The sequence below is a fragment of the Balaenoptera physalus genome (assembly GCF_965194825.1).
Source record: "Balaenoptera physalus genome assembly, chromosome: 12".
In the NCBI taxonomy this organism is placed as follows: Eukaryota; Metazoa; Chordata; class Mammalia; order Artiodactyla; family Balaenopteridae; genus Balaenoptera; species Balaenoptera physalus.
This window is the reverse complement of record NC_138897.1, coordinates 71735914-71761043: the sequence shown is the minus strand read 5'-3', so window position 1 is coordinate 71761043 and position 25130 is coordinate 71735914. Positions and strand designations below refer to the sequence as shown.

Below are 25130 nucleotides of genomic sequence, written 5' to 3'. Positions count from 1 at the left end.
GAATTTCAGCTAAATATGGGAAAAAATAGTTTTTTTATTGATATCATGACAGACACTGTTCTACCTGTGTTCAGGTTAAAACTCCAGATTTAATGGAGTTTCCCTTGCTTTATTCAATTTTGTGATACATATTTTAAAATTTTGTGGTTAGTTTTTATAGCAGACTTTATGTAAAGCATCATGGATGGATACTATTGTTTAAATCACTCAGTGTATATGTGCAAATAATACAAATCATCACCATGTTATGGAACTGTTGAAAGAAATAGGTGATGAATTTAATGATGTGCTTTTTCCAATGCTCATTGGCCAAGTCTTGGAAATTTTACAAAGAATTATTGTAATGTCAGCTGCAATTCAAGATTTTCTTGAAAAAAAAGGAATGTTTGTTGAATATTCAATAATCAAAGACCCAAAAATGTCAGTCTGTACTTATATTTCTCACTAATACATACTGTATAAGAATGAACAAAATTTGAATAGTCAAAAGAAAGGAAAAGCTTATTTGTAACCTATCTACCCAAGTATAACAATTTATGTTGAAATCAAAACTTCATAATACAAATCAATAATAATTATTTTACACATTCTCCTAACATGAGTCAGTATGTCAAAGATTTTAATTTTAACTGGCCATGTTATGTAATTGGTGGCAAAAAAATCCAAGAAAAATTTGAAGAAGGCTTTGTGATGTTGATCAATTTAGAAATGCTTTTCAAATTATGCCATGCCTCTGAATTTGATGTTAATAATATTGAGTCAAGAACAAGAGTTAGTGAATTACTTAACTTGGAAAGACATAATTTCGAAACTGATAGTCTTTTGCTTCAAATTCAAATCAATTCTTCTAAAAAGATGAACAAGTTTTATCATTGACTTAAGGGAAAATTAAATTTTGGTACTATATTCAGCTACTGGAAAACTTTCAAGTATATTTAGAACAACTTAGTAGGTGAATCTATTTTTTTCAACCGTGAATTCTATTAAATCTAAAGACAGATCAAGTATTTCTAATGAAAAGTTAACATGTAAATTGAGATGTGCTGTAAAATATACACCAGATTTCAAAGACTTCATGTGGGAAAAAAAGAATATAAAATATCTGAACAGTTTTTACATTGATTGTATATTACAATGTTAATATTTTGGCCTATTGGACATATTGGCTTAACTATTAATAAAATAAATTTATTATTTAAATTAATTCCACCTGTTTACTTTTTTAATGTGGCTGCTGGAAATTTTTAATTTTTACAGCAAATGAAACAATCAACAAGATGAAAAAGCAACCTACAGAATGGGAGAAAATATTTGCAAACCATATATCTGATAAGGGGTTAATATCCAAAATGTATAAGGAACTCATACAACTCAATAGCAAAAAAAACCCAACCCAATTAAATATTAGGCAAAGGCCCTAAAAAGACATTTTTCCAAAGACATACAAATGGTCAACAGGGATATGAAAAGATGCTCAACATCACTAATCACCAAGAAAATGTAAATCAAAATCACAATGAGATACCACCGCACAGCTGTTAGGATGGCTATTAATAAAAAAGTCAAAAGATAACAAGTGTCAACAAATAACGTGGAGAAAGGGGAATACCAGTACACTGTTGATTGGAATGTAAATTGTTGCAGCCACTATGGAAAACAGCATGGAGTTTCCTCAAAACATTAAAAATGGAACTATCCTATGATCCCATAGTCCCACTTCTGGGGATATATCCAAAGAAAATAAAATCACTATCTCAACATGATATCTATACCCTCTTGTTTATTACAGCATTATATACAGTAGCCAAGATATGGAAACAGCCTAAGTGTCCATGGACAGATGAATGGATGCAGAAATGTGAAATCCTGCCATTTACAACAACACAGATGAATTTGGAGGACATTATGCTTAGTGAAATAAACCAGACACAGAAAGACAAATATTGCGTGATCTCACTTACATGTGAAATCTTAAAAAAACAAAACGAACAAACAAAAACCCTCCTAGTAACAGAGAGTAGAAGGGTGGTTATCAGGAGCAAAGGTGTGGAGGAAAAGGGGAGCTACTGATCAAAGGGTACAAATTTCAGTTATAAGTTCAAGAGAACTAATGTGCAGCATGGTGACTATAGTCAATAATAACGTACTGTATACTTGAAATTTGCTAAGAGGGATCTCAAGCGTTCTCACTACACACACAAAAAATGGCAGCTGAGGTGATTGATATGCAATTAGCTTGATTATAGTAATTATTTCACAATGTATACCTGTATCACACATTACATTGTATACCTTAAATAGACAACTTTTATTTGTCAATCATATCTCAATGAAGGTGGAAAAAAAATAACATCTGTGATTCACATTATATTTCTTTTGGACAGCACTGAACTAAACTAGGACACAGAATTCTGCTCAGGAGGCTGAGAACATAGACTTCTGGCCGGCTGCAAGCCTCCTGCCTTGTGGTCAGACTGACAGCTTATTAGAATCAAACGGGTTAGTACATACAAGGTACATATACATGCAAAGGGTATATCGTATCTTAATATAAATCAGGAATCAAGTCCATTCACCAAACCTCAAATTGAAGTTTACTGTTTTTGTGACAATGTAAAGAACCTATAGTGGGTAAATTAGACACCATTAGCATATTATTATTTAATGTGTTTATCACTGGATTTTTTGCCTGCTTTAATCTGGTTAATTTTTTTTTTTTAAGGTTTTTTTGCCTGGCTGTGTCAGGTCTTAGTTGCGGCACGTGGGCTCTTCGTTGCAGCACGTGGGCTTCTCTCTAGTTGTGGTGCACAGGCTCCAGAGTGTGTGGGCTCTGTAATTTGCCGCACGCAGGCTCTCTAGTTGAGGCGCAAAGACTCAGTAGTTGAGGCGCGCAGGCTTAGTTGCCCTGCGGCATGTGAGATCTTAGTTCCCTGACCAGGGATCAAACCTGCGTCCCCTGCATTGGAAGGTGGATTCTTAACCACTGGACCACCAGAGAAGTCCCTGGTTAATATATTTAGATTAGTTTTTGTTTGTTTATCTGAAGGCTCTGTTTATAGTATTTTATGACACTGTTGTAAAGTTCAACTATATCAATAAAAAACAAGTTTGGAAAGTAAAAAAAAAGAAGTAGGTCTGGCACCTAGCAAGAGCTATATAACTGTTATCTATTATTATTGTTACTAGTATTATTGACCAAGATTTCTAACAACTCAGCAGAGAAGCACACCAAGGAGAGTAAGGCTTGGCCCAGATTGAAAATTCGCACATCGCCTATGAAAGACCAAAGTGCAGAAAACTGAGGAGCCTCTGTAAGCAGTGGGTCCAACCAGGGCCATGATTAGGGTGAGGCAAGCGAGGCACTTTCCTTGGCGCAAAATTTAAGGGGAGAGGCAAGGAAACTCAGGACTCGGGATACATAATATTCGAATGCAATAGTTTAATAAATCCAAGTCAATGCCCCAAACCCACAATGAACAAAATTTCGAAATGGTAAATAAAGACAGAAGGGGTATTGCTGGTTTCTTCCGCCTCAGGTTCCATGTGGTTCGTTCGTAAAGACACGGGTACTGATGCTGCTCCGGTAGCCTCGACCCAGACCCACCCCGCGACCAGCTCTCCGTCCAGGGCAAAGCGATTCCGGCCGCAAAAGGACGGCGCTGTGCCGGGACTGGCGGTGAAGGCGCGACCTTCGTGCAGCGGCCCCCCGAAGGCGGGAATTGAGCCGCGCGAGGCCTGCCCGGAGCTCCCAGGCTGCCCCGGGGCTCTTCCCAGGGTTCCCCGCGGCCGCGACCCCGGAGCCCCACGGAGGCCGTTGCCACTACCCGGCAGCCCGCGGCGCTCGCCCACCGGGGCGCGCCCCCTTGGGCTTCCCGTGGTATGGCTTCGCCTGGAGTGCTCAGGTCTTCACCGCCAGTAGTGCCCTGGACGTCCTGGTGATAGTTTTGTACTTCCTGTTGGTCCTGGGCATCGCGCTGTGGGTATGTGGGGCCCGGGGGGTGGGGGGGGGCAGGCCTGGACACCAGGTGGGTTCGATCCTCACCTGCCTGTCACCTGGTCCCCACCTCGCATCCCTCTCGTCCCCGCCCCTGCACAGCCCTCAGCCGGGACCTCTCCACCTTTCCTGTGCCACCTGCTCCCTACCGAGAGTAAGGGCACGTCCAAGCCCATCTTCCCTCCCCACCCCACAAATAAACAGGTCAGGCTGCCAGGTGCCCGCCGCCTGGAACCCAAGCCGTGTGTAATATGGGGTCGTTGTTCTGATCGATCGTCGTGATGGTGGTGGCAATAGTGACAATTACCCATCCTTAGGCGCTAAAGTGCCTGGTCTGTGCTGAGTGCTTTAAGTGTGTCACATCCTCACAACCAGGCTGTGGATTACAGATGAGGAAACAGGTTCAAAGAGGTTAAGTAACCACAAGGGAATGATGGAGTGCAGATTCGAACCTAGAGCTGCCTGATCTGACGCATGAGCGTAACCACTGCCCAGCAAGCAAGACCTCAGAGGTCACATGTAATTTAGGGCCCTAAGTGTTCACTTTGAATTTGAATTGGGCGCTTATATATTCTACTCTAGTATAAGGTTCTGTTAGTAGGGTGGCGACCGGGTCTCCTTTACTACCATCTGCCCACTAGCACTTAACCTGTAGGCACTCACAAAGGTGTCTCGTACCTATACTCCCCAGGGCCAGGCAGTGAAAAGTCCGAGGGCAGGTAGGAAGGCTTTGGCCCGTGTCATGGTATCGCCCCTCGGCTAAGCTGTTAACCATCCGAAGCCTCTCCGCGGCCTGCTTCATAAGCAGGAGTATCTGGTGACAGCGCCACCATTCGCTAGCTAGTGGGAGAGTTCATTGCGGGCTGCCCCCACCCAGCTGAAGCTTTCATGCCCATGTGACCTTTACTTCGGGGCGCTTCACCAGGTCACAAGCAGGGTCTTACTGTGCAGAATCTGGTCCTTCAAAGCAAGATCACTAGACAGTCTTTTGAGTGCTTACCATGCTGTGAGTGGGCAGATAGAGTAATGGAAATATGGTCTCCATCCTCTTAAGAGAATTTCGTATCTCTCCCAACTGAAAAGAAGTCGGAGGTATTGATATTTATCCAGATCATTCAAACAAACGATTTTTTTCAAATTGGCTTCAGTTATGAGAAACATCCTTCTAGGTGGCCCAGGCCGGGCTCTGCGTAGTGGGCACTTTGGGATCCTTCCCCAGCTGCTCTCACTGAATTAGGAAGCCCCCACCCAGCTTTCTTCCACGTCTAGTTGGGGCCTAGGTGTGGCCAAGGTCTGAGGACCCCTAAGCCATCCGGCTGCTTCCAAAGGAAACCTGTTCCTTCTGTTCTTCTAGGAGCCATAAAACATGTGCTGTTATCCAGAATGCTTTGATATTTTTCCTTCTTTGTATTGTTATTTTTCCTTTGGTCCTTTTGAAAACTCGTATATTGTTTTTAATCACATGCTCACTGTAAGAAGTGAGGAGATGCATAACTGTCTAGAGGAGTTATGGTTCCTCCCTCAGCCATTCCCATCCCTCTGAGGTACCCAGGGCCTGTGTGTCCCTCCTCCCTTCTCAGTGCTTACACAGACACATAGGTAAAGGTTTTGCATTTTTGTCTTTACAAAAAATGTGATTGTATGATACACATTACCCTGCAGTTTGCTTTTTTTCTGTTACTACATGATGTGGAGTCCTTCAGGTCTATAGATAGAGATCTAGCTCATGTTTTTTTGTTTTAAATAAATTTATTTATTTTTTTATTTGTTTATTTTTGGCTGCATTGGGTCCTCGTTGCTGCGCCCGGGCTTTTCTCTAGTTGTGGCGAGCAGGGGCTACTCTTTGTTGCGGTGCGCGGGCTTCTCATTTCAGTGGCTTCTCTTTGCGGAACACAGGCTCTAGGCACGTGGGCTTCAGTAGTTGTGGCACACGGGCTCAGTAGTTGTGGCTTGCGGGCTCTAGAGCTCAGGCTGAGTAGTTGTGGTGCACGGGCTTACTTGCTCCGCAGCATGTGGAATCTTCCTGCACCAGGTCTCAAACCTATGTCCCCTGCATTGGCAGATGGATTCTTAACCACTGCACCACCAGGGAAGTCCTAGCTCATGTTTTTATTAGATGCACAATAGTCAAACATGTGTGTGATTCAGCTCTTCCCTACTCATTGACACTTAGATTGCTGCCAGGTGGTTGTTTTTTAATAAGATTTTTTTAAAATATATATTTATTTATTTGTTTGTTTATTTTTGGCTGTATTGGGTCTTCGTTGCTGCTATTGTTTTTAATGTGTTGGTGCTTTTAAGCTGTGTAGCATGGATTCCCGAAATTGGAATTTCTGGGTTAGAAGGATGTGTTTACTTGAAACTTTAGCAGATATTACTAAATGGCAATCCCCAAAGCTTGTTGAGATTTACGTTTCTCACAAGCAGCATATGAGCACGTTCTTTCCCCAGGCCTTTACCAGCCTGGTTTGTTACTACTAATTTAATTTTTGTGGGGGGGTGTCCCAGGCTGATGAGTAAGTAGTGGTATGTTACTGCAGCTTTGATTTGTGCTTTCCAGACTCAGCCTCCTATGAGATTGACCATCTTCTTGTGAGCCTGTTGTCCTTTGATCTTCCTCTTCTGTTGAATAGCCAGTTTATGTGCCCATTTATGAATTGAGTTGTTCGACTTTGCTTTTATCACCTTGTCTGTCACTTGAGTTGCTAATATGTTTTTCCTAAACTCTCATTTTCTAGAGCAGTTGTTCTCAGCCTCAGCACTACTGACATTTGGGACCAGATAATTCCTTGTTGTGGGAGGTCTGTCCTGTGTATTATAGGATGCTTAGAAGTATCCCCAAGCCCTGCCCCTTCACAACCAAAACTGTCTCCAGACATTGCCACATGTCCCTTGGAGGAGTGGGGCAAAAATCACCCCTGGTCGAGAACCACTGGTCTAGACTCTGTTACTGTTGTCTCTCTGTCATCTGATATTTTTTCACTTTGAAGAAGTCTACTGTTTCTCTTTTCCTTTGCATCTAGATTTCCTGGCTTGCTTAGGAAAGTTTTTACCCACTCCAACATTGTACAAATACTATTCTAAAATTTTTTCTAATACTTTATAGGTTTTTAAAAATATTTAGGGAATTCCCTCATAGTCCAGTGGTTAGGACTCCGCGCTTTCACTGCTGAGGGCCCGGGTTCAATCCCTGGTCGGGGAGCTAAGATCCTGCAAGCTGAGTGGCGTGGCGAAAAAAAAAAAATTTTAATGTCTAGAACATCTGGAATTTCCTTTTGCATATAATGTGATGAAGGAGTCTAGCTTTATTTTCTTTTGGTTCTTAAGCAAACCACCCTTTTCTCACTGAACAGAATTGCCCACGTTTGCACAGACGGGACTCCTGAAATCCTTCATCAGCTTCTGACCGCTGAGCCCCCACAAGGAAATCTTGGTCTTTGTTGCTGGTGCCTTGGCTCCTGCAGGATGTTAAAGGGGAAAAAACCTTACACTTTTGTTTGTTTGTTTGTTTCCTCTGTTATCAGTCTCAGCCCTGAGATCTTTGAGAAAGTGGTGGATGCACCTTCTGCCCCAGCAGCCTGGCTGCTGTGGTTGGTGGATTATTCCAGAAAGAGAGCAGGGAGGAAGGAGGAGGCAGGGATATGTGCATAACCACCTTCTTCCAGGACCTCCTCTCTTCCTGTCTGGTTCTTTCTTTAATGGGAAGACAGAGTGATTTTATTCATCTTAGAACATTTTGTAAATTCCTTTTAAAAGTTCTAATGCACCTCTCCCTACACACCGCTGATACCTTCCTTAAGAAAGGTCAGCTCTGAACATAATGGGCTCTTGATAAATATTTAGTGAATAGATGAAATGAGACTAACTTAATGTGACTGATTTAGAGTTGTTCTTTGGTTTAAAGCTTTATGATGTGAAGGGACTCCATCATAAGGCAGATACCCCAGATGGTGGTAATAAGTTCACTTCTCCCACAGAAACACTTTTTTGTCAACCAGTGGTCATCCATGGGTCCTGCTAGTCCTAGGCAATCCAGGAAATCCCCAAGACTATCTTTTGACCATACTGGAGTCTGGGAATCAGAGCTGGGGACCTGAGGAGAGAGCCCTTGGGTGCGTTGGGAGGACTTCATAGTCTTGGCAACGAGACTGCTCTCCCGGAAGAAGCTAGGCTGGTGTTCAGCTTTGCCATTCCCAGTCAATCGACGCACTCGCTGAACCACTCATCTCCAAGACTCTGCTGGGAACCATGCACTAGTTAACTATTTGGGGAAAAAATAAAGCAATATTATTTTCACACTAGTGTAGAGAAATGGACAGGCCCATGCAATCTCATAGCTGGGAGAGGCAGTGGGCCCTCCTCTAACTCAGCAGGTAGAGACCTCTGTCCTTAAAAAGAATGAAGGGGGAATGGGATCTCTGCAAAGGACATTTACCCATAAGTGAAGGTCATCTGTTTGTGAGACCTGTGTCTTTGAAGCAGTTTGGTTTCTTGGATTCCCTCCCGACACCGCCCCTTTTTTTAAGGCTATATTGTCAAGCAGTCGTGGGACAGTAGAAGACTTCTTCCTGGCCGGCCGAAATCTAGCATGGTGGCAGGTGAGTATGCCTTGCATGTGCAGTCCAGTTTGGGGGCTGCGTGTGGATTCATTTATTACTTTAATTTAGATGTCTTTTACCCCCAAATAATTTGAAGTTGCTAAATCAGGAAAGTCATTTCATTAGTACTTCCCTTAACTCTTCCATTCAGCTCAGTGTAGTTCAGTAACCATTACTAGGTGCCTGGTAGTACAAGGTATTGTTCTAGGTTCTGGGACACAGATAGGACATAGTGAGTCCTGCCCTCTGGAAGCACGCAGTGTAGAGTGGGAGTCGGATGTGACTTCTTTTTTTTGTTTTTTGAATTTTATTTATTTTTATACAACAGGTTCTTATTGGTTATCTATTTTATACATGTTGGTGTATAATATGTCAATCCCAATCTCCCAATTCATCCCACCACCACCACCCTTCCTCCGCTCTCCCTCCTTGGTGTCCATACGTTTGTTCTCTACATCTGTGTCTCTATTTCTGCCTTGCAAACCAGTTCATCTGTACCATTTTTCTAGATTCCACATATATGCGTTAATATACGATATTTGTTTTTCTCTTTCTGACTTACTTCACTCTGTATGACAGTCTCTAGGTCCATCCACGTCTCTACAAATGACCCTTTTTATGGCTGAGTTCCATTGTATATATGTACCACATCTTCTTTATCCAGTCATCTGTCGATGGGCATTTAGGTTGCTTCCATGACCTGACTATTGTAAATAGTGCTGCAATGAACATTGGGGTGCATGTGTCTTTTTGAATTATGGTTTTCTCTGGGTATATGCCCAGTAGTGGGATTGCTGGGTCATATGGTAATTCTATTTTTAGTTTTTTTAAGGAACCTTCATACTGTTCTCCATAGTGGCTGTATCAATTTACATTCCCACCAACAATGCAAGAGGGTTTCCTTTTCTCCACACCCTCTCCAGAATTTGTTGTTTGTAGATTTTCTGATGATGCCCATTCTAACCAGTGTGAGGTGATATCTCATTGTAGTTTTGATTTGCACTTCTCTAATAATTAGTGATGTTGGGCACCTTTTCATGTGCCTCTTGGCCATCTGTATGTCTTCTTTGGAGAAATGTCTATTTAGGTCTTCTGCCCATTTTTTGATTGGGTTGTTTTTGTTTTAATATTGAGCTGCATGAGCTGTTTATATATTTTGGAGATTAATCCTTTGTTGATTCGTTTGCAAATATTTTCTCCCATCCTGAGGGTTGTCTTTTTGTCTTGTTTATAGTTTCCTTTGCTGTGCAAAAGCTTTTAAGTTTCATTAGGTCCCATTTGTTTAGTTTTGTTTTTATTTCCATTACTCTAGGAGGTGGGTCAAAAAAGATCTTGCTGTGATTTATGTCAAAGAGTGTTCTTCCTATGTTTTCCTCTGTTTTATAGTGTCCGGTCTTACTTTTAGGTCTTTAATCCATTTTGAGTTTATTTTTGTGTATGGTGTTAGTGTTCTAATTTCACTCTTTTACATGTAGCTGTCCAGTTTTCCCAGCACCACTTATTGAAGAGACTTTTCTTTTCTCCATTGTATATCCTTGCCTCCTTTGTCATAGATTAGTTGACCATAGGTGCGTGGGTTTATCTCTGGGCTTTCTATCCTGTTCCATTGGTCTATATTTCTGTTTTTGTGCCAGTACCATATTGTCTTGATTACTGTAGCTTTGTAGTATAGTCTGAAGTCAGAGAGTCTGATTCCTCCAGCTCCATTTTTTCCCCTCAAGATTGCTTTGGCTATTCAGGGTCTTTTGTGTCTCCATACAAATTTTAAGATTTTTTTGTTCTAGTTTTGTAAAAAATGCCATTGATAATTTGATAGGGATTGCATTTAATCTGTAGACTGCTTTGGATAGTATAGTCATTTTCACAATATTGATTCTTCCAATCCACCACATGGTATATCTCTTCATCTGCTTGTGTCATCTTTGATTTCTTTCATCAGTGTCTTATAGTTTTCTGAGTACAGGTCTTTTGCCTCCTTAGGTAGGTTTATTCCCAGGTATTTTATTCTTTTTGTTGCAGTGGTGAATGGATTGTTTCCTTAATTTCTCTTTCTGGTCTTTCATTGTTTGTGTATAGGAATGCAAGAGATTTCTGTGCATTAATTTTGTATCCTGCAACTTTACCAGATTCATCGATTAGCTCTAGTAGTTTTCTAGTGGCATCTTTAGGATTTTCTATGTATAGTATCATGTCATTGGCAAACAGTGACAGCTTTACTTCTTCTTTTCCAATTTGGATTCCTTTTATTTCTTTTTCTTCTCTGATTGCCATGGCTAGGACTTCCAAAACTATGTTGAATAATAGTGGTGAGAGTGGACATCCTTGTCTTGTTCCTGATCTTAGAGGAAATGCTTTCAGTTTTTCACCATTGAGAATGATGTTTGCTGTGGGTTTGTCGTATATGGCCTTTATTATGTTGAGGTAGGTTCCCTCTGTACCCACTTTTTGGAGAGTTTTTATCATAAATCGGTGTTGAATTTTGTCAAAAGTTGTTTCTGCATCTATTGAGATGATCATATGGTTTTTATTCTTCAGTTTGTTAATATGGTGTATCACACTGATTCATTTGCATATATTGAAGAATCCTTGCATCCCTGAGATAAATCCTACTTGATCATGGTGTATGATCCTTTTAATGTGTTGTTGGATTCTGTTTGCTAGTATTTTGTTGAGGATTTTTGCATCTATATTCATCAGTGATATTGGTCTGTAATTTTCTTTTTTTTTTGTAGTATCTCTGTCTGGTTTTGGTATCAGGGTGATGGTGGCCTTGTAGAATGAGTTTGGGAGTGTTCCTTCCTCTGCAATTTTTTGGAAGAGTTTGAGAAGGATGGGTGTTAGCTCCTCTCTAAATGTTTGATAGAATTCACCTGTGAAGCCATCTGGTCCTGGACTTTTGTTTGTTGGAAGATTTTTAATCACAGTTTCAATTTCATTTCTTGTGATTGGTCTGTTCATATTTTCTATTTCGTCCTGGTTCAGTCTTGGAAGGTTATACCTTTCTAAGAATTTGTCCATTTCTTCCAGGTTGTCCATTTTATTGGCATAGAGTTGCTTGTCGTAGTCTCTTATGATGCTTTGTATTTCTGCGGTGTCCGTTGTAACTTCTCCTTTTTCATTTCTAATTTTATTGATTTGAGTCCTCTCCCTCTTTTTCTTGATGAGTCCTGCTAAAGGTTTATCAATTTTGTTTATCTTCTCAAAGAACCAGCTTATAGTTTTATTGATCTTTGCTGTTGTTTTCTTTGTTCCTATTTCATTTATTTCTGCTCTGATCTTTATGATTTCTTTCCTTCTACTAACTTTGGGTTTTGTTTGTTCTTCTTTCTCTAGTTCCTTTAGGTGTAAGGTTAGATTGTTTATTTGAGATTTTCCTTGTTTCTTGAGGTAGGATTGTATTGGTATAAACTTCCCTCTTAGAACTGCTTTTGCTGCATTCCACATGGTTTGGATTGTCGTGTTTTCATTGTCATTTGTCTCTAGGTAGTTTTTGACTTCCTCTTTGATTTCTTCAGTGATCTCTTGGTTATTTAGTAACGTATTGTTTAGCCTCCATGTGTTTGTGTTTTTTATGTTTTTTTCCCTGTAATTGATTTCTAATCTCATAGCGTTGTGGTCAGAAAAGATGCTTGATATGATTTCAATTTTCTTAAATTTACTGAGGCTTGATTTGTGACCCAAGATGTGATCTATCCTGGAGAATGTTCCATGTGCACTTGAGAAGAAAGTGTAATCTGCTGTTTTCGGGTGGAATGTCCTATAAATATCAGTGAAATCTCTCTGGTCTATTGTGTCATTTAAAGCTTGTGTTTCCTTATTAATTTTCTGTCTGGATGATCTGTCCATTGGTGTAAGTGAGGTGTTGAAGTCCCCCACTATTACTGTGTTACTGTCAATTTCCTCTTTTGTAGCTGTTAGCATTTGCATTTGCCTTATGTATTGAGGTGCTCCTATGTTGGGAACATATATATTTATAATTGTTATATCATCTTCTTGGATTGATCCCTTGATCATTATGTAATTTCCTTCCTTGTCTCTTGTAACATTCTTTATTTCAAAGTCTATTTTATCTGATATGAGTATTGCTACTCCAGCTTTCTTTTGATTTCCATTTGCATGGAATATCTTTTTCCATCCCCTCACTTTCAGTCTGTATGTGTCCCTAGGTCTAAAGTGGGTCTCTTGTAGACAGCATATATATGGGTCTTGTTTTTGTATCCATTCAGCAAGGCTGTGTCTTTTGGTTGGAACATTTAATGCGTTCACATTTAAGGTAATTATCAATATGTATGTTCCTATTGCCATTTTCTTAATTGTTTTGGGTTTGTTTTTGTAGGTCCTTTTCTTCTCTTGTATTTCCCACTTAGAGAAGTTCCTTTAGCATTTGTTGTAGAGCTGGTTTGGTGGTGCTGAATTCTCTTAGTTTTGCTTGTCTGTAAAGCTTTTGATTTCTCCGTCAAATCTGAATGAGATCCTTGCCAGGTAGAGTAATCTTGGTTGTGGTTTCTTCCCTTTCATCACTTTAAATATATCGTGCCACTCCCTTCTGACTTGTAGAGTTTCTGCTGAGAAATCAGCTGTTAACCTTATGGGAGTTCCCTTGTATGTTATTTGTCGTTTTTCCCTTGTTGCTTTTAATAATTTTTCTTTGTCTTTAATTCTTGACAATTTGATTACTATGTGTCTTGGTGTGTTTCTCCTTGGGTTTATCCTTCCCGGGACTCTCTGCACTTCCTGGACTTGGGTGGCTATTTCCTTTCCCATGTTAGGGACGTTTTTGACTATAATCTCTTCAAATATTTTCTCAGGTCCTTTCTCTCTCTCTTCTCCTTCTGGGACCCCTCTAATGCAAATGTTATCACATTTAATGTTGTCCCAGAGGTCTCTTAGGCTGTCTTCATTTCTTTTCATTCTTTTTTCTTTATTATGTTTTGCGGCAGTAAATTCCACCATTCTGTCTTCCAGCTTACTTGATATGATCCATTCTTCTGCCTCAGTTATTCTGCTATTGATTCCTTCTAGTGTATTTTTCATTTCATTTATTATATTGTTCATCTCTGTTTGTTTGTTCTTTCATTCTTCTAGTTGTTTGTTCTTTAATTCTTCTAGGTCTTTGAATTTTTTTAATTAAAAAAATAATTTATTTATTTATGGCTACGTTGGGTCTTCATTGCTGCACGTGGGCTTTCTCTACTTGCAGCAAACGGGGGCTACGCTTCATTGCAGTGCATGGGCTTCTCATCGCGGTGGCTTCTCTTGTTGCGGAGCACGGGCTCTAGGCACGCGGGCTTCAGTAGTTGTGGCTCCGGACTCTAGAGCGCAGGCTCAGTAGTTGTGGCACACGGGCTTAGTTGTTCTGCGGCACGTGGGATCTTCCCGGACCAGGGACTGAACCTGTTTCCCCTGCATTGGCAGGCAGATTCTTATCCACTGCGCCACCAGGGAAACCCTCTTCTAGGTCTTTTTTAAACATTTCTTGCATCTTCTCGATCTTTGCCTGCATTCTTTTTCCAAGGTCCAGGATCATCTTCACTATCATTATTCTAAATTATTTTTCTGGAAGGTTGCCTATCTCCACTTCACTTAATTGTTTTTCTGGGGTTTTATCTTGTTCCTTCATCTGGTACATCATCCTCTGCCATTTCATTTTGTCTATCTTTCTGTGAATGTGTTTTTTGTTCCACAGGCTGCAGGATTTTAGTTCTTCTTGCTTCTGCTGTCTGCCCTCTGGTGGATGAGGTTATCTAAGAGGCTTGTGCAAGCTTCCTGATGGGAGGGACTGGTGGTGGGTAGAGCTGGGTGTTGCTCTAGTGGGCAGAGCTCAGTAAAACTTTAATCTGCTTGTCTGCTGATGGGTGGGGCTGAGTTCCCTCCCTGGTGGTTGTTTGGCCTGAGGCAACCCAGCACTGGAGGCTACAGGCTCTTTGGTGGGACTAATGGCGGACTCCAAGAGGGCTCACGCCAAGGAGTACTTCCCAGAACTTATGCTGTCAGTGTCCTTGTCCCCAGGGTGAGCCACCGCTTCCCCCCACCTCTGCAGGAAACCCTCCAACACTAGCAGGTAGGTCTGGTTCAGTCTCCTGTAGGGTCACTGCTCCTTCCCCCTGGGTCTTGATGTGCACACTACTGTGTGTGTGTCCTCCAAGAGTGGAGTCTCTGTTTCCCTCAGTCCTGTCAAAGTTCTGCAATCAAATCCTGCTAGACTTCAAAGTCTGATTCTCTGGGAATTCCTCCTCCCGTTGCCAGACCCCTAGGTTGGGAAGCCTGACCTGAGCCTCAGAACCTTCACTCCAGTGGGTGGGCTTCTGTGGTATAATTGTTCTCTAGTTTGTGAGTCACACACCCAGCGGTTATGGGATTTGATTTTATCATGATTGAGCCCCTCCTACCGTCTCATTGCGGCTTCTCCTTTGTCTTTGGATATGTGGTATCTTTTTTGGTGAGTTCCCGTGTCTTCCTGTTGATGATTGTTCAGCAGTTAGTTGTGATTCCAGTGCTCTTGCAAGAGGGAGTGAGCACATGTCCTTCTACTCCTCCATCTTGAACCAATCCTGGATGTGACTTCTTTTTACTATTAGAATTATTGCTTAGCAAACAAACTGTATTATGGTATTGATAAAGGAAATGGAAATAAAAGAGTAATTTTGCCACTTCAACTTTCTTTCTTTTATACTTTTATTCAGTCAGCAAATATCCAATGGGTATGAGTTGCTCTTGTCTGGGCCCTCCATGTGGCTTATTCATGTGGTCGGTGCTCAGGCCTCCTCTTACCTGGCTTGGCGGTGGTGAAACTGAAACTCAGTCCTCCCTCCCACCCCACGTTGCCGCCTGGCTCTCCTCCTTTCCTGCTGCTTCACCAGCCACTCGTTCGAAGTCCCCCTGGCTGGTTCTTTCCCATCTCCCTGGCTGCTGAATACTGGACCTCCCCAGGGCCAGACCCTGGTGTCTCCTTTCCAGTTACACTGACATGCCTGGCGACATGCCATTAAAGACAACTTGCTAGAATAGTAGCAAGTCCCAGCTCTCTCCCTCAACTCCAGTCCTGTGTATCCCGCTGCCCATTTGACACCTGACTCGAAAGGTCTGTCAGGTCTTGCACATGGAACATGCATTCTGCACATCTTCTACTCCTGCCGTCTTCCCTGTCCCTGAACGACAACTCCATCCTTCTAGTTGCTCAGGTTGACACCCATGGAGTCGTGTTAGACTCTTTATTCTCTCTCACCCCAACTTCCAATCCATCAGGAAGTCCTGGGACTCGATTTAAAAAACAGATTTGAAATCCAACCCCTTCTCATCAGTGCCTCCAGGCCCATGCTGCCGTCACCCTCACCTGGATTGATTGTAACAGCCTCTTCTCTCGGCGCCCTCCTTCCACTTGTGCTCCTCCACGTCCAACCTCAACAAAGCAGCTGAAGGGTCAGACCATGTCACCTGACTGCTTAAAACCCTCTGGGGGCTCCCATGTCACCCAGAATGAAAGCCCAGCCTATGTTAGGCCACAGATGATCTGCACCTCCTTACCTCTGTGACCTTGAACAATTTAGCCGTGCTCCTGCCTCAGGGCCATTGCCCCTGCTGCTCCCTCTGCCTGGAGGCTCTCTGCTCTCACAGGTACCCCTGGCTTGCCCCTCACCCCTCCTCACAGAAAGTCGGCCCTGCCCACTCTACTGCACAGCACTTCCTGCCTGCTTTCTTTTTTTTTTTTTTTTTTAATTGGGGTATGGTTGTTTTACAATGTTGTGTTAGTTTCTACTGTACAGCGAGGTGAAGTAGAGTTCCCTGTGCTATACAGCAGGTTCTCATTAGCTGTCTATTTTATACATATTAGTGTATATTTGTCAATCCCAATCTCCCAGTTCATCCCACCGCCCCTTTCCCCCCTTGGTGCCCGTACGTTTGTTCTCTACGTCTGTGTCTCTATTTCTGCCTTGCAAACCAGTTCATCTGTACCATTTTTCCAGATTCCACATTTATGTGTTAATATATGATATTTGTTTTTCTCTTTCTGACTTCACTCTGTATGACAGTCTCTAGGTCCATCCACATCTCTACAAATGGCCCAATTTCGTTTCTTTTTATGGCTGAGTAATATTCCATTATATATATGTACCATGTCTTTTTTATCCATTCGTCTGTCGATGGACATTTAGGTTGCTTCCGTGCCTGCCTGCTTTCTAACCTTTCTTCTTCTCTGTAGGACTTTACTATTTATCACTGTCTATTGTGCTGTAAAATAATCCCCTAATTTATCTTGTTCATCCTCTTCTTCCTAAGAGAATGTTAGCTTCATGAGGGCAGGGATTTATCTGTTTTACTCACTGATGTATTCCTAGTATGTACAACACTGTCTGACACATAGTTGGCAGTGGACATTTATTAATAGTTACTGAATTAATGAAGGTACATTTAATGTACTAATGTCTTCCTAGGTCTATATAAACATAGGTAGGTAGATAGAGATATTTTATATTTATACACAGTTGTATAGTGTTATATCATATGGACATTCCACCATTTATATAACATATTATTGGGCAATTTAGATTGTATATAGTTTTTCATTATTATGATAAAGGTAGCAAACATTCCTAATAGTAAAAATAACTGCTTGAGTAATTATTATGTGCCTCTTCCAAGATTTTTTTTGCCTTATATTTGTTGGTGCTACGATATTTGGGTGCCTGTATGTTCTCAGTTATGTCTTACTAGTGCATTTTATGTTTCATGGTTTAAAAACAAAAAACAAAACCTCTGTCATATTTAATGCTTTTGGTATTGAATGCTACTTTATCTTATGTTAATATCGCCAATGCTGTGTTTTTTGTTTGTTTTTATCTAAAAGGCTTTGTTATTTTTAGTCTCTCTTAATAATTTGGTTTTAAGTGTATCTTGTGTCAAATGTAGCACAGTATTTGGATTTGGATTTTGAACGGAGTGGCTATCTCTACTCAATTAAAATTGGTTTAGGAGGGATTTTGTTCATTTTAAATGCCTCTGGGATTTTTTATTTTGAAAGTAACATATGCTGGTTGTAAAAAAAAAAAAAAGTTACAATCCAAGTATGGAACTTGAAATTTTCTTACCATTCCATTTCTATAACCATGATTCCAGTCCCCAGAAGTATTTTTATATATATACTACCAGAATCACTCCCATCTATATATAAACATACATGTGCACAAGTGTAATATGCACACACAAAATTTTAATGAGATTATATTATCAATATTGTTTACGTTATTTTTTATCATTTAATAGAGTTCCTTTATTCTTTCTGTATGCTACATTGTATTTCATCATATTCATGTACCTTAGTATTTTAACCATTCTCTTATAATCAGTTAGATTGTTAATATTTTTAAATTACTTCAAACAGTGATGAAATTACACTCCTGCTAATATTTCTGCAGTTGCAAGTAAGTCAGTGGAGCGTGTGGAGGGTGGCAACATAAGAATGCAGTAATACTTTTTTCCCTTCATCCCTTTTTACTTGGCTTCTAATTTATGGTTAGGGTTTGTAGAGAAAAAATATGAATGGGAATTCTGCCCAGGGTATAATCCCTTTTGAGGAAATGTATTGATAAAATTCAGGTTGAGTTTATATTTGTGAAAATTAGTTTTTGAAATTGGACTAAAAGTTCTGATCTGTAATTGTCTTTTGATTTTCAGATAGGTGCTTTTCTTTTTGCCTCGAACATTGGCACTGGGCACTTTATGGGCCTGGCTGGAAAGGGGGTGTCTTCAGGGATTGCTGTTGGGGCCTTCGAGTGGAATGTAAGTAGTGCCTGCTGTAGCAGCTAACCTCCACCTTTATCATTGTCCAAATGAAACATAAAAACTTGCTTTCAACCCTGAGTAAATATTAAAGACTCCTTGAGAAGTCATGGAAGAAAGGAACCAAGTCTGATTTCTCAACAAGATTGTGCTAGTTTTCATTCTTCTTAGTAAAGTAATGAAGAGATAGAGAATGTTTACATTCCAAGGACCATAGGAATACAGTTAGGAGACTAGTCAGGTAGGGAAAAGATCATATTAACACTTAAATATATATGTATGTAAACATATACATACATACACATATATATGTGTGTGTGTACATAGACATACAGATATATATGTTTATATGTGTGTGTGTATTTATCGGTATGTACACATTTGCAGTATGCAATTGACCCTTGAAAAACATGCATTTAAACCGTGCACGTCCGGTTACATGCAGATTTTTTTCAATAAATATAGTACTTGTATTTTCATTTCACAGATCTTTAAATTGACTAAGTGTGGGGAAAAGTTTGTGTTCAATTAGAGATCACAATGTGTGGAATCAAAAGAACTAGGGTTTGAGTCCTGATTCTGTCCAGATTGTTTCAGCTTCCTGCCCTTGGATGAGTCATTTATCAATTCCTTTGTTTTTGAGACAGATTTAGCTTGACTACATGGGGGTTGGCACCCCTAACCCCCACATTGTTCACGGGTCAACTGTATACTGAGAATAGGTTCAACTGAGTTCTTTGAGATATTCAGCTGGTTACTACAAAACTCCTAACTGATCGCCTATGAATACCAGGTTTCAACTATAAAACTTATAAAATGGATTATTTATCTAATCTGTGGAATATATTTGTTGTAGGACATAGAATTTGTTCACCTAAATTAACATAAGTGAATTCATGTGTCTTGGGTTAATTAACCTATCTCTATATAAATCACCTGGCCCTTTTTTTTTTTGATAAATCAGAAAGCTCCCTACTTTCTGGGTCTCATCTTTTCCTCTGGTAGACTACAGAAATAAACAATACTTCTAACAAAGTTAATTCCAGACCTGATAAGGAGCCCTGGTCTTTACCACCATTTAGTTCTCAGAATTCATTCACATCTCCTTCGTATATTCAACTTACCCCTTCTTTGTAAAGAAAGCCAGAGCCAAATGCATTACTTAATTTCAATAACTTGTGTAAATTTTAGTATAGTTTCTCCACCATTTCTCTGAATGGTTTCTGATTTTTTTTTTTTTACTATCTTTTTTGTTTAATTATAAGCCACCTTCGTTTCTATCTGGAAGTAGGCAAACAATAAATTTTAATAAATATCTTGAAAATTGGCTCAGTTAACCCCCCCCTAAATTAAGAATGCACCCCTTTATAGGCAAAGATCAAGTGCCTATAAGTTAAGTTTGTTGTACTGGAAGGCTTATGCTTGGGCTGTTATTTGCAAGGTCCCCAGTAATGATACATTTATTGGGCTCAAAACAGTAACTGAGCTTGCATCTCATTTAAGAGCTTAGCCTAGGTGGGACCCTGATTTAATTGCTCTTCTTTTCTTGGTTTCAGGCTCCATTTATGCTCTGTGTTCTTGGCTGGGTATTTTCTCCCATTTACATTAAGGCTGGGATGAGTATCCATTACCAGTTACTCTTTTCTCTACAATATTTTTTCTTACAAATATTGCATATGTACATGAAAACATCCTAGAGGGGGCTTCCCTGGTGGCGCAGTGGTTAAGAATCCGCCTGCCATATACCCAGAGAAAACCGTAATTCAAAAAGACACATGCACCCGAATGTTCATTGCAGCACTATTTACAATAGCCAGGTCATGGAAGCAACCTAAATGCCCATCAACAGACGAATGGATAAAGAAGTTGTGGTACATATATACAATGGAATATTACTCAGCCATAAAAAGGAACGAAATTGAGTCATTTGTTGAGACGTGGATGGATCTAGAGACTGTCATACAGAGTGAAGTAAGTCAGAAAGAGAAAAACAAATATCATATATTAATGCATGTATGTGGAACCTAGAAAAATGGTACAGATGAGCCAGTTTGCAGGGCAGAAGTTGAGACACAGATGTAGAGAATGGACATATGGACACCAAGGGGGGAAAACTGTGGTGAGGTGGGGATGGTGGTGTGCTGAATTGGGCGATTGGGATTGACATGTATACACTGATGTGTATAAAATTGATGCCTAATAAGAACCTGCACTATAAAAAAGCAAACAAAACAAAACAAAACAAAAAAAAAAAAGAATCCGCCTGCCAATGCAGAGGACATGGGTTCGAGCCCTGGTCCAGGAGGATCCCACATGCCGCGGAGCAACTAAGCCCGTGCGCCACAACTGCTGAGCTTGTGCTATTGAGCCTGCATGCTGCAGCTGCTGAAGCCTGCGCACCTAGAGCCTGTGCTCCACAACAGGAGGGGCCGCCGCAATCAGAAGCCTGCTCACCGCAGCGGAGAGTGGCCCCCACTCGCCACAGCTAGAGAAAGCCCGCACGCAACAACCGAGACCCAACGCAGCCAAAAATAAATAAATTAATTAAATTTAATTAAATTTTAAAAAAAGACATCCTAGAGGACAAGTTAAACTTCTCAGTGTTCTGATCCTTCTACTGATTTCCCTAAATCCTAAGAAATGTCTGAAATAACATCATTCTGACTGGTAAACAGAAGCCAGTAACTGCCTACTGTTTCACTCTGGACCTTACTCAAGAGTTCACCTCTTAAGGCTTTTATAGAAAACATTTTAAAACTTTGTTAAAAAATAAGACCTAAATTAAGAGAACAATTCTGTTAATGATTGGAAGACAACAACCTAAAAATGTTAGTTCTCCCTAAACCCAGAAGAAGATGTTTGAGGAACTTGACAGGTTGACTCTAAAATGTGTGTAGGAGATAAGGGGACAAAGATGTCAGTGCCTGGCTGAGAGAGAACAAAGAAGAGACCGTCCAGGCCTAGCATCCACAGGGATACATGGCATGATGTCACCAACATGGCAGAATAAGAGTGTTCTGTCAAAGAACTCCAGTTTAGACTGTCACCCACAGGCGAGAGGGCCTTTGTGGAAGTACAGGAGTCATGCCGTTGGAAAAAAAAATACCCACAACTGGATGCATTGAAGAGGGTGAGAGGGACAGGTTCACTTTACCCATGTCACCGCTCCCCCGAGGTAGCACAGCTCAGTGCCAAGAGAGACCTTCTTAGCCTGAGATTTGTCCCATGGGGGAGAGTGACAACATGTGAGTGCCCAGCTATTCTAGCTGCGCAGACTGCTGCCAAAAAGACTAACTTCTTTCTCACTCCATCTAGAATATTCAGGTGTGCTGTATGTCCAGGGGGCGGGGAGTGGCTGGGAGAGCAGCACTCAGGGCTCTCAGATGGCATCAAAGGAACACAAATCCTACTAACCCCCTTGCAAACTCTATCAGGAAACCTGCCAGTAAGCCGCTGCGGGCTCTTCACCTGCAGATCTCCCCAGCTGGCCCGCAGACACCCCAACATTCTGCATGCCTCACCCACATATGCCTCCACCTTGTGGCCAGCTCCCTTAGCTTACCTCCAACTGTGGCAGTGTTGATTCCTGGCACAAAGCTAGTGAGCACACGTAGAAAGCCAGCCTGACCCTGTGGGATTGGGAAAGCACACAGACGAGCATTCAGCACCACCCTCAGTAAGGCAAGCAAACTGGAGGCTGTCAGCACTCAGCCTGGCTTTGCAGGATCAAGGAAGACATGCGAAGCAGGTGTATCCAAGGAAAGGTCTGAGAAAGCTTCAGAATCCCTAGCAGGACTGATGGAAGGTATTTCTCTCCAAAAACCAGTCAGTAAAAACTGGAGGCGGTGACTGCTTCCTCAAATGCAGAAACAGCAACACAAGACTTCAAGGAACTTGAAAAATCAAGGAAACATGACACCACCAAAGGAACACAATAATTTTCCAGTAACCAACTCCAAAGATTTGCCTGATAAAAAGTTCAAGACAATTGTTTGAAGGAAGCTCAGTGAGCTACAAGAAAACACAGAAGGACAACTCAGCAAAATAAGGAAAACAATATGTGAAGGAAATGAGAGGTTTAACAGAGAGATAGGAATCCTAACCAAACAAATTCTGGAGCTGAAGATTACAATGAGTGAAATGAAAAATGCAACTGAGGACGTCAACAGCAGGCTTGGCAAAGCAGAAGAAAGATTCTGTGAACTCAATGATAGGTCATTTGAAATTACCCAGTCAGAGGAGAACAAAGGAAAAAGAATGAAAAAGAGTGAAGAAAGCCTATGTGAGCTATGGGACACCATTAAAAGAAACAATCTACACATTACTGGCAACCCAGAAGGAGAAGAGAGGGAGAAGCAGGCAGAAAGCTTATTTAAAATGGAGAACTTCCCAAATCTGAGGAGAGATTTAGATATCCAAGATGACAAAACTCATCAGTTCCCCCCCAGGTTTTAAGCCCAAACTATCTTCACCAAGACACATTATAATAAAACTGTCTGAAATCAAAGACAGAGAGGAAATTTTAAAAGCAGGAAAAGAAAAAAAATTCCTCACATATAAGGGAACCCCCATAAGGCTATCAGTGGATTTCTCAGCAGAATGCTTGCAGGACAGGAGACAGTGGGATGATGTATTCAAAGTGGTAAAAGAAAAAGACTGCCAACCAAGAATACTTTATCTGGCAGAGTTGGTCTTCAGAAATGAAAGAGAAAAAAAGACTTTCTCAGACAAACCAAAGCTGGGGGAGTTCATCACCACTAGAGCTGCCTTATAAGAAATGGTGGAAGGAGTCTTCAAGCTGAAATGAAAGGATGCTAATTAGTAACATGAAAACATAGTAAGTAGATAGTCAAAATCAGACTACTCAAATACAGTAAGAGGGTGGTACATTAACCACTTAACTCTAAAGGTTAAAGGACAAAAGTATTTTTAAAAAACCATAGCTACAATTATTTGTTAACAGATACATAATATAAAAAGAGGTAAATTGTGATATCAAAAACATAAAATGTCAGGCGGGAAGTAAAAGGGTAGAGTTTTCATATGCATTCGAAGTTATCACCTTGAAATAGACTGTTATATCTATGGAAGACTCATGGTAACCACAAAGCAAAAAGCTATCCTAGATACACAAAAGAGAAAGGAGAGAATCAAAGCATACTACTATGGAAAATCATTAATTCACAAAGGAAGATAGTAAGAGAGGAAGAAAGTAACAGGGAAACTACAAAACAGCTAGAAAACAACTACCAAGATGGCATTAGTAAGTCATTACCTAGCAATAATTACTTTACATGTAAATGAATTGAATACTCCAATCAAAAGGCATAGAGTGGATGAATGGATTAAAAATTAGCATGGTGGGACTTCCCTGGTGGTCCACTGGTTAACACTTGGCCTTCCAATGCAGGAGGTGAGGGTTCGATCCCTGGTTGGGGAGCTAAGTTCCCACATACCTCGTGGCCAGAAAACCAAAACATGAAACAGAAGCAATATTGTAACAAATTCAATAAAATGGTCCACATCAAAAAAATCTTAAAAAAAAGAATTAGCATGGTGACTATCATTAACAATACGGTATTATACACTTAAAAGTTGCTAAGAGAGTAAATCTTAAATGTTCTCAACACAAAAAAGTGGCAGTTATGTGGGGTGATGGAGATAATAACTTAAACTTACTGTGCTAATCATTTTGCAATATATACACGTATCAGATCACATCACATACCTTAAACTTGTATGATGTTGTATGTCATAGCTCAATAAATCTGGAAAAAAGTAAATAAAGTGTATGTAGAAGAGCAAAAGCATAAGAATAGCAAAGATATTCCTATCAAAGAAAAATAAGAAGGACTTATCTTACCAAATAGCATGACTTACTGTAAAGCTGTAGTAATTAAGACAGTTTGGTATTGGCACAAGGATAAACACATTGACACAAGAGAGAGTGAAAAAGCCCAGAAACACTCATATGTGTGAACACCTGATTTATGACATTGAGGGCATTGCAGATGACTGAGGAAAGGAGGATCAATTGGTTATCATATGAAAAAAATAAAATTAGATCCCTATTCTACACAAAAATAATTTTGGATTAACTAAAGGCTTAAATAGGAAAGGCAAAAATTTGTCTAACTTTTATAAGAAAGCAAAGAATATCTTTATGTCCTTGAGGTATGGAAGGATTTTAAAATAAGATACAAAAAGCCCAAATCTCTGGCTAACCACCAAAGTACACAGGCATACCTGAGATCCCAGGGAGCCCAGCCAAAAAAAGATCTGTCTTGCAAAGACAGGACTGTTCCTGGAGAGATTTGTGAGTTTGCTGTGCCAGTGACTGAGCACATTCCCCAGCCCTCACAGGGCAGGCAGTGGAAGACAGAAGTGTTGCTGGTTGGAGGCATCAAGGACATAATTGAGGGCTGGCAAAGCAACCTGAAACTTAGGAGGGGAGCTCCAAAAACAAAGGAGCCAAAGAGAGGGTTAGTCCCCAAATCTTAGTATAAATTCTGCCCAAACCCTTGACTGACTGCCAGGCTACTCAAGTGCAGGGAAAACCTTCAGAGGACCAGGCTAAGTCAGCAGCATCTGGAAGCTGGAAAACCAAGTGGAGACCTCAGCTTCTGCACTGCAGGGTGGGGGTCAGGGTGGCATGGAAGATACGGTAGTCTGAGTCCAGACACATTCATTCCCTACTCAAATAAGAGCACTAATCCTCAGAAGAACAAAACGGATTCTAGGGTGCTACATCATATTATCTA

The 25130-nt window shown here is 40.7% G+C and overlaps 1 protein-coding gene across 1 annotated transcript in view; it reads left to right on the top strand.

The window, feature by feature from the left end:
* Positions 1–3541: 3541 nt before the first annotated feature.
* The window catches only part of LOC309639609 (sodium/glucose cotransporter 1-like), a gene marked incomplete at its 5' end in the record, with an annotated part of 63316 nt that continues 41727 nt past the window's right edge, over positions 3542–25130 (top strand). The window contains 5 exons of the mRNA XM_082417024.1: positions 3542–3728; positions 3775–3980; positions 8458–8592; positions 18265–18369; positions 19926–19989. Of these exons, the coding sequence (XP_082273150.1) occupies positions 3542–3728; positions 3775–3980; positions 8458–8592; positions 18265–18369; positions 19926–19989 (697 nt within the window). The remainder of the gene's footprint in view (positions 3729–3774; positions 3981–8457; positions 8593–18264; positions 18370–19925; positions 19990–25130) is intronic.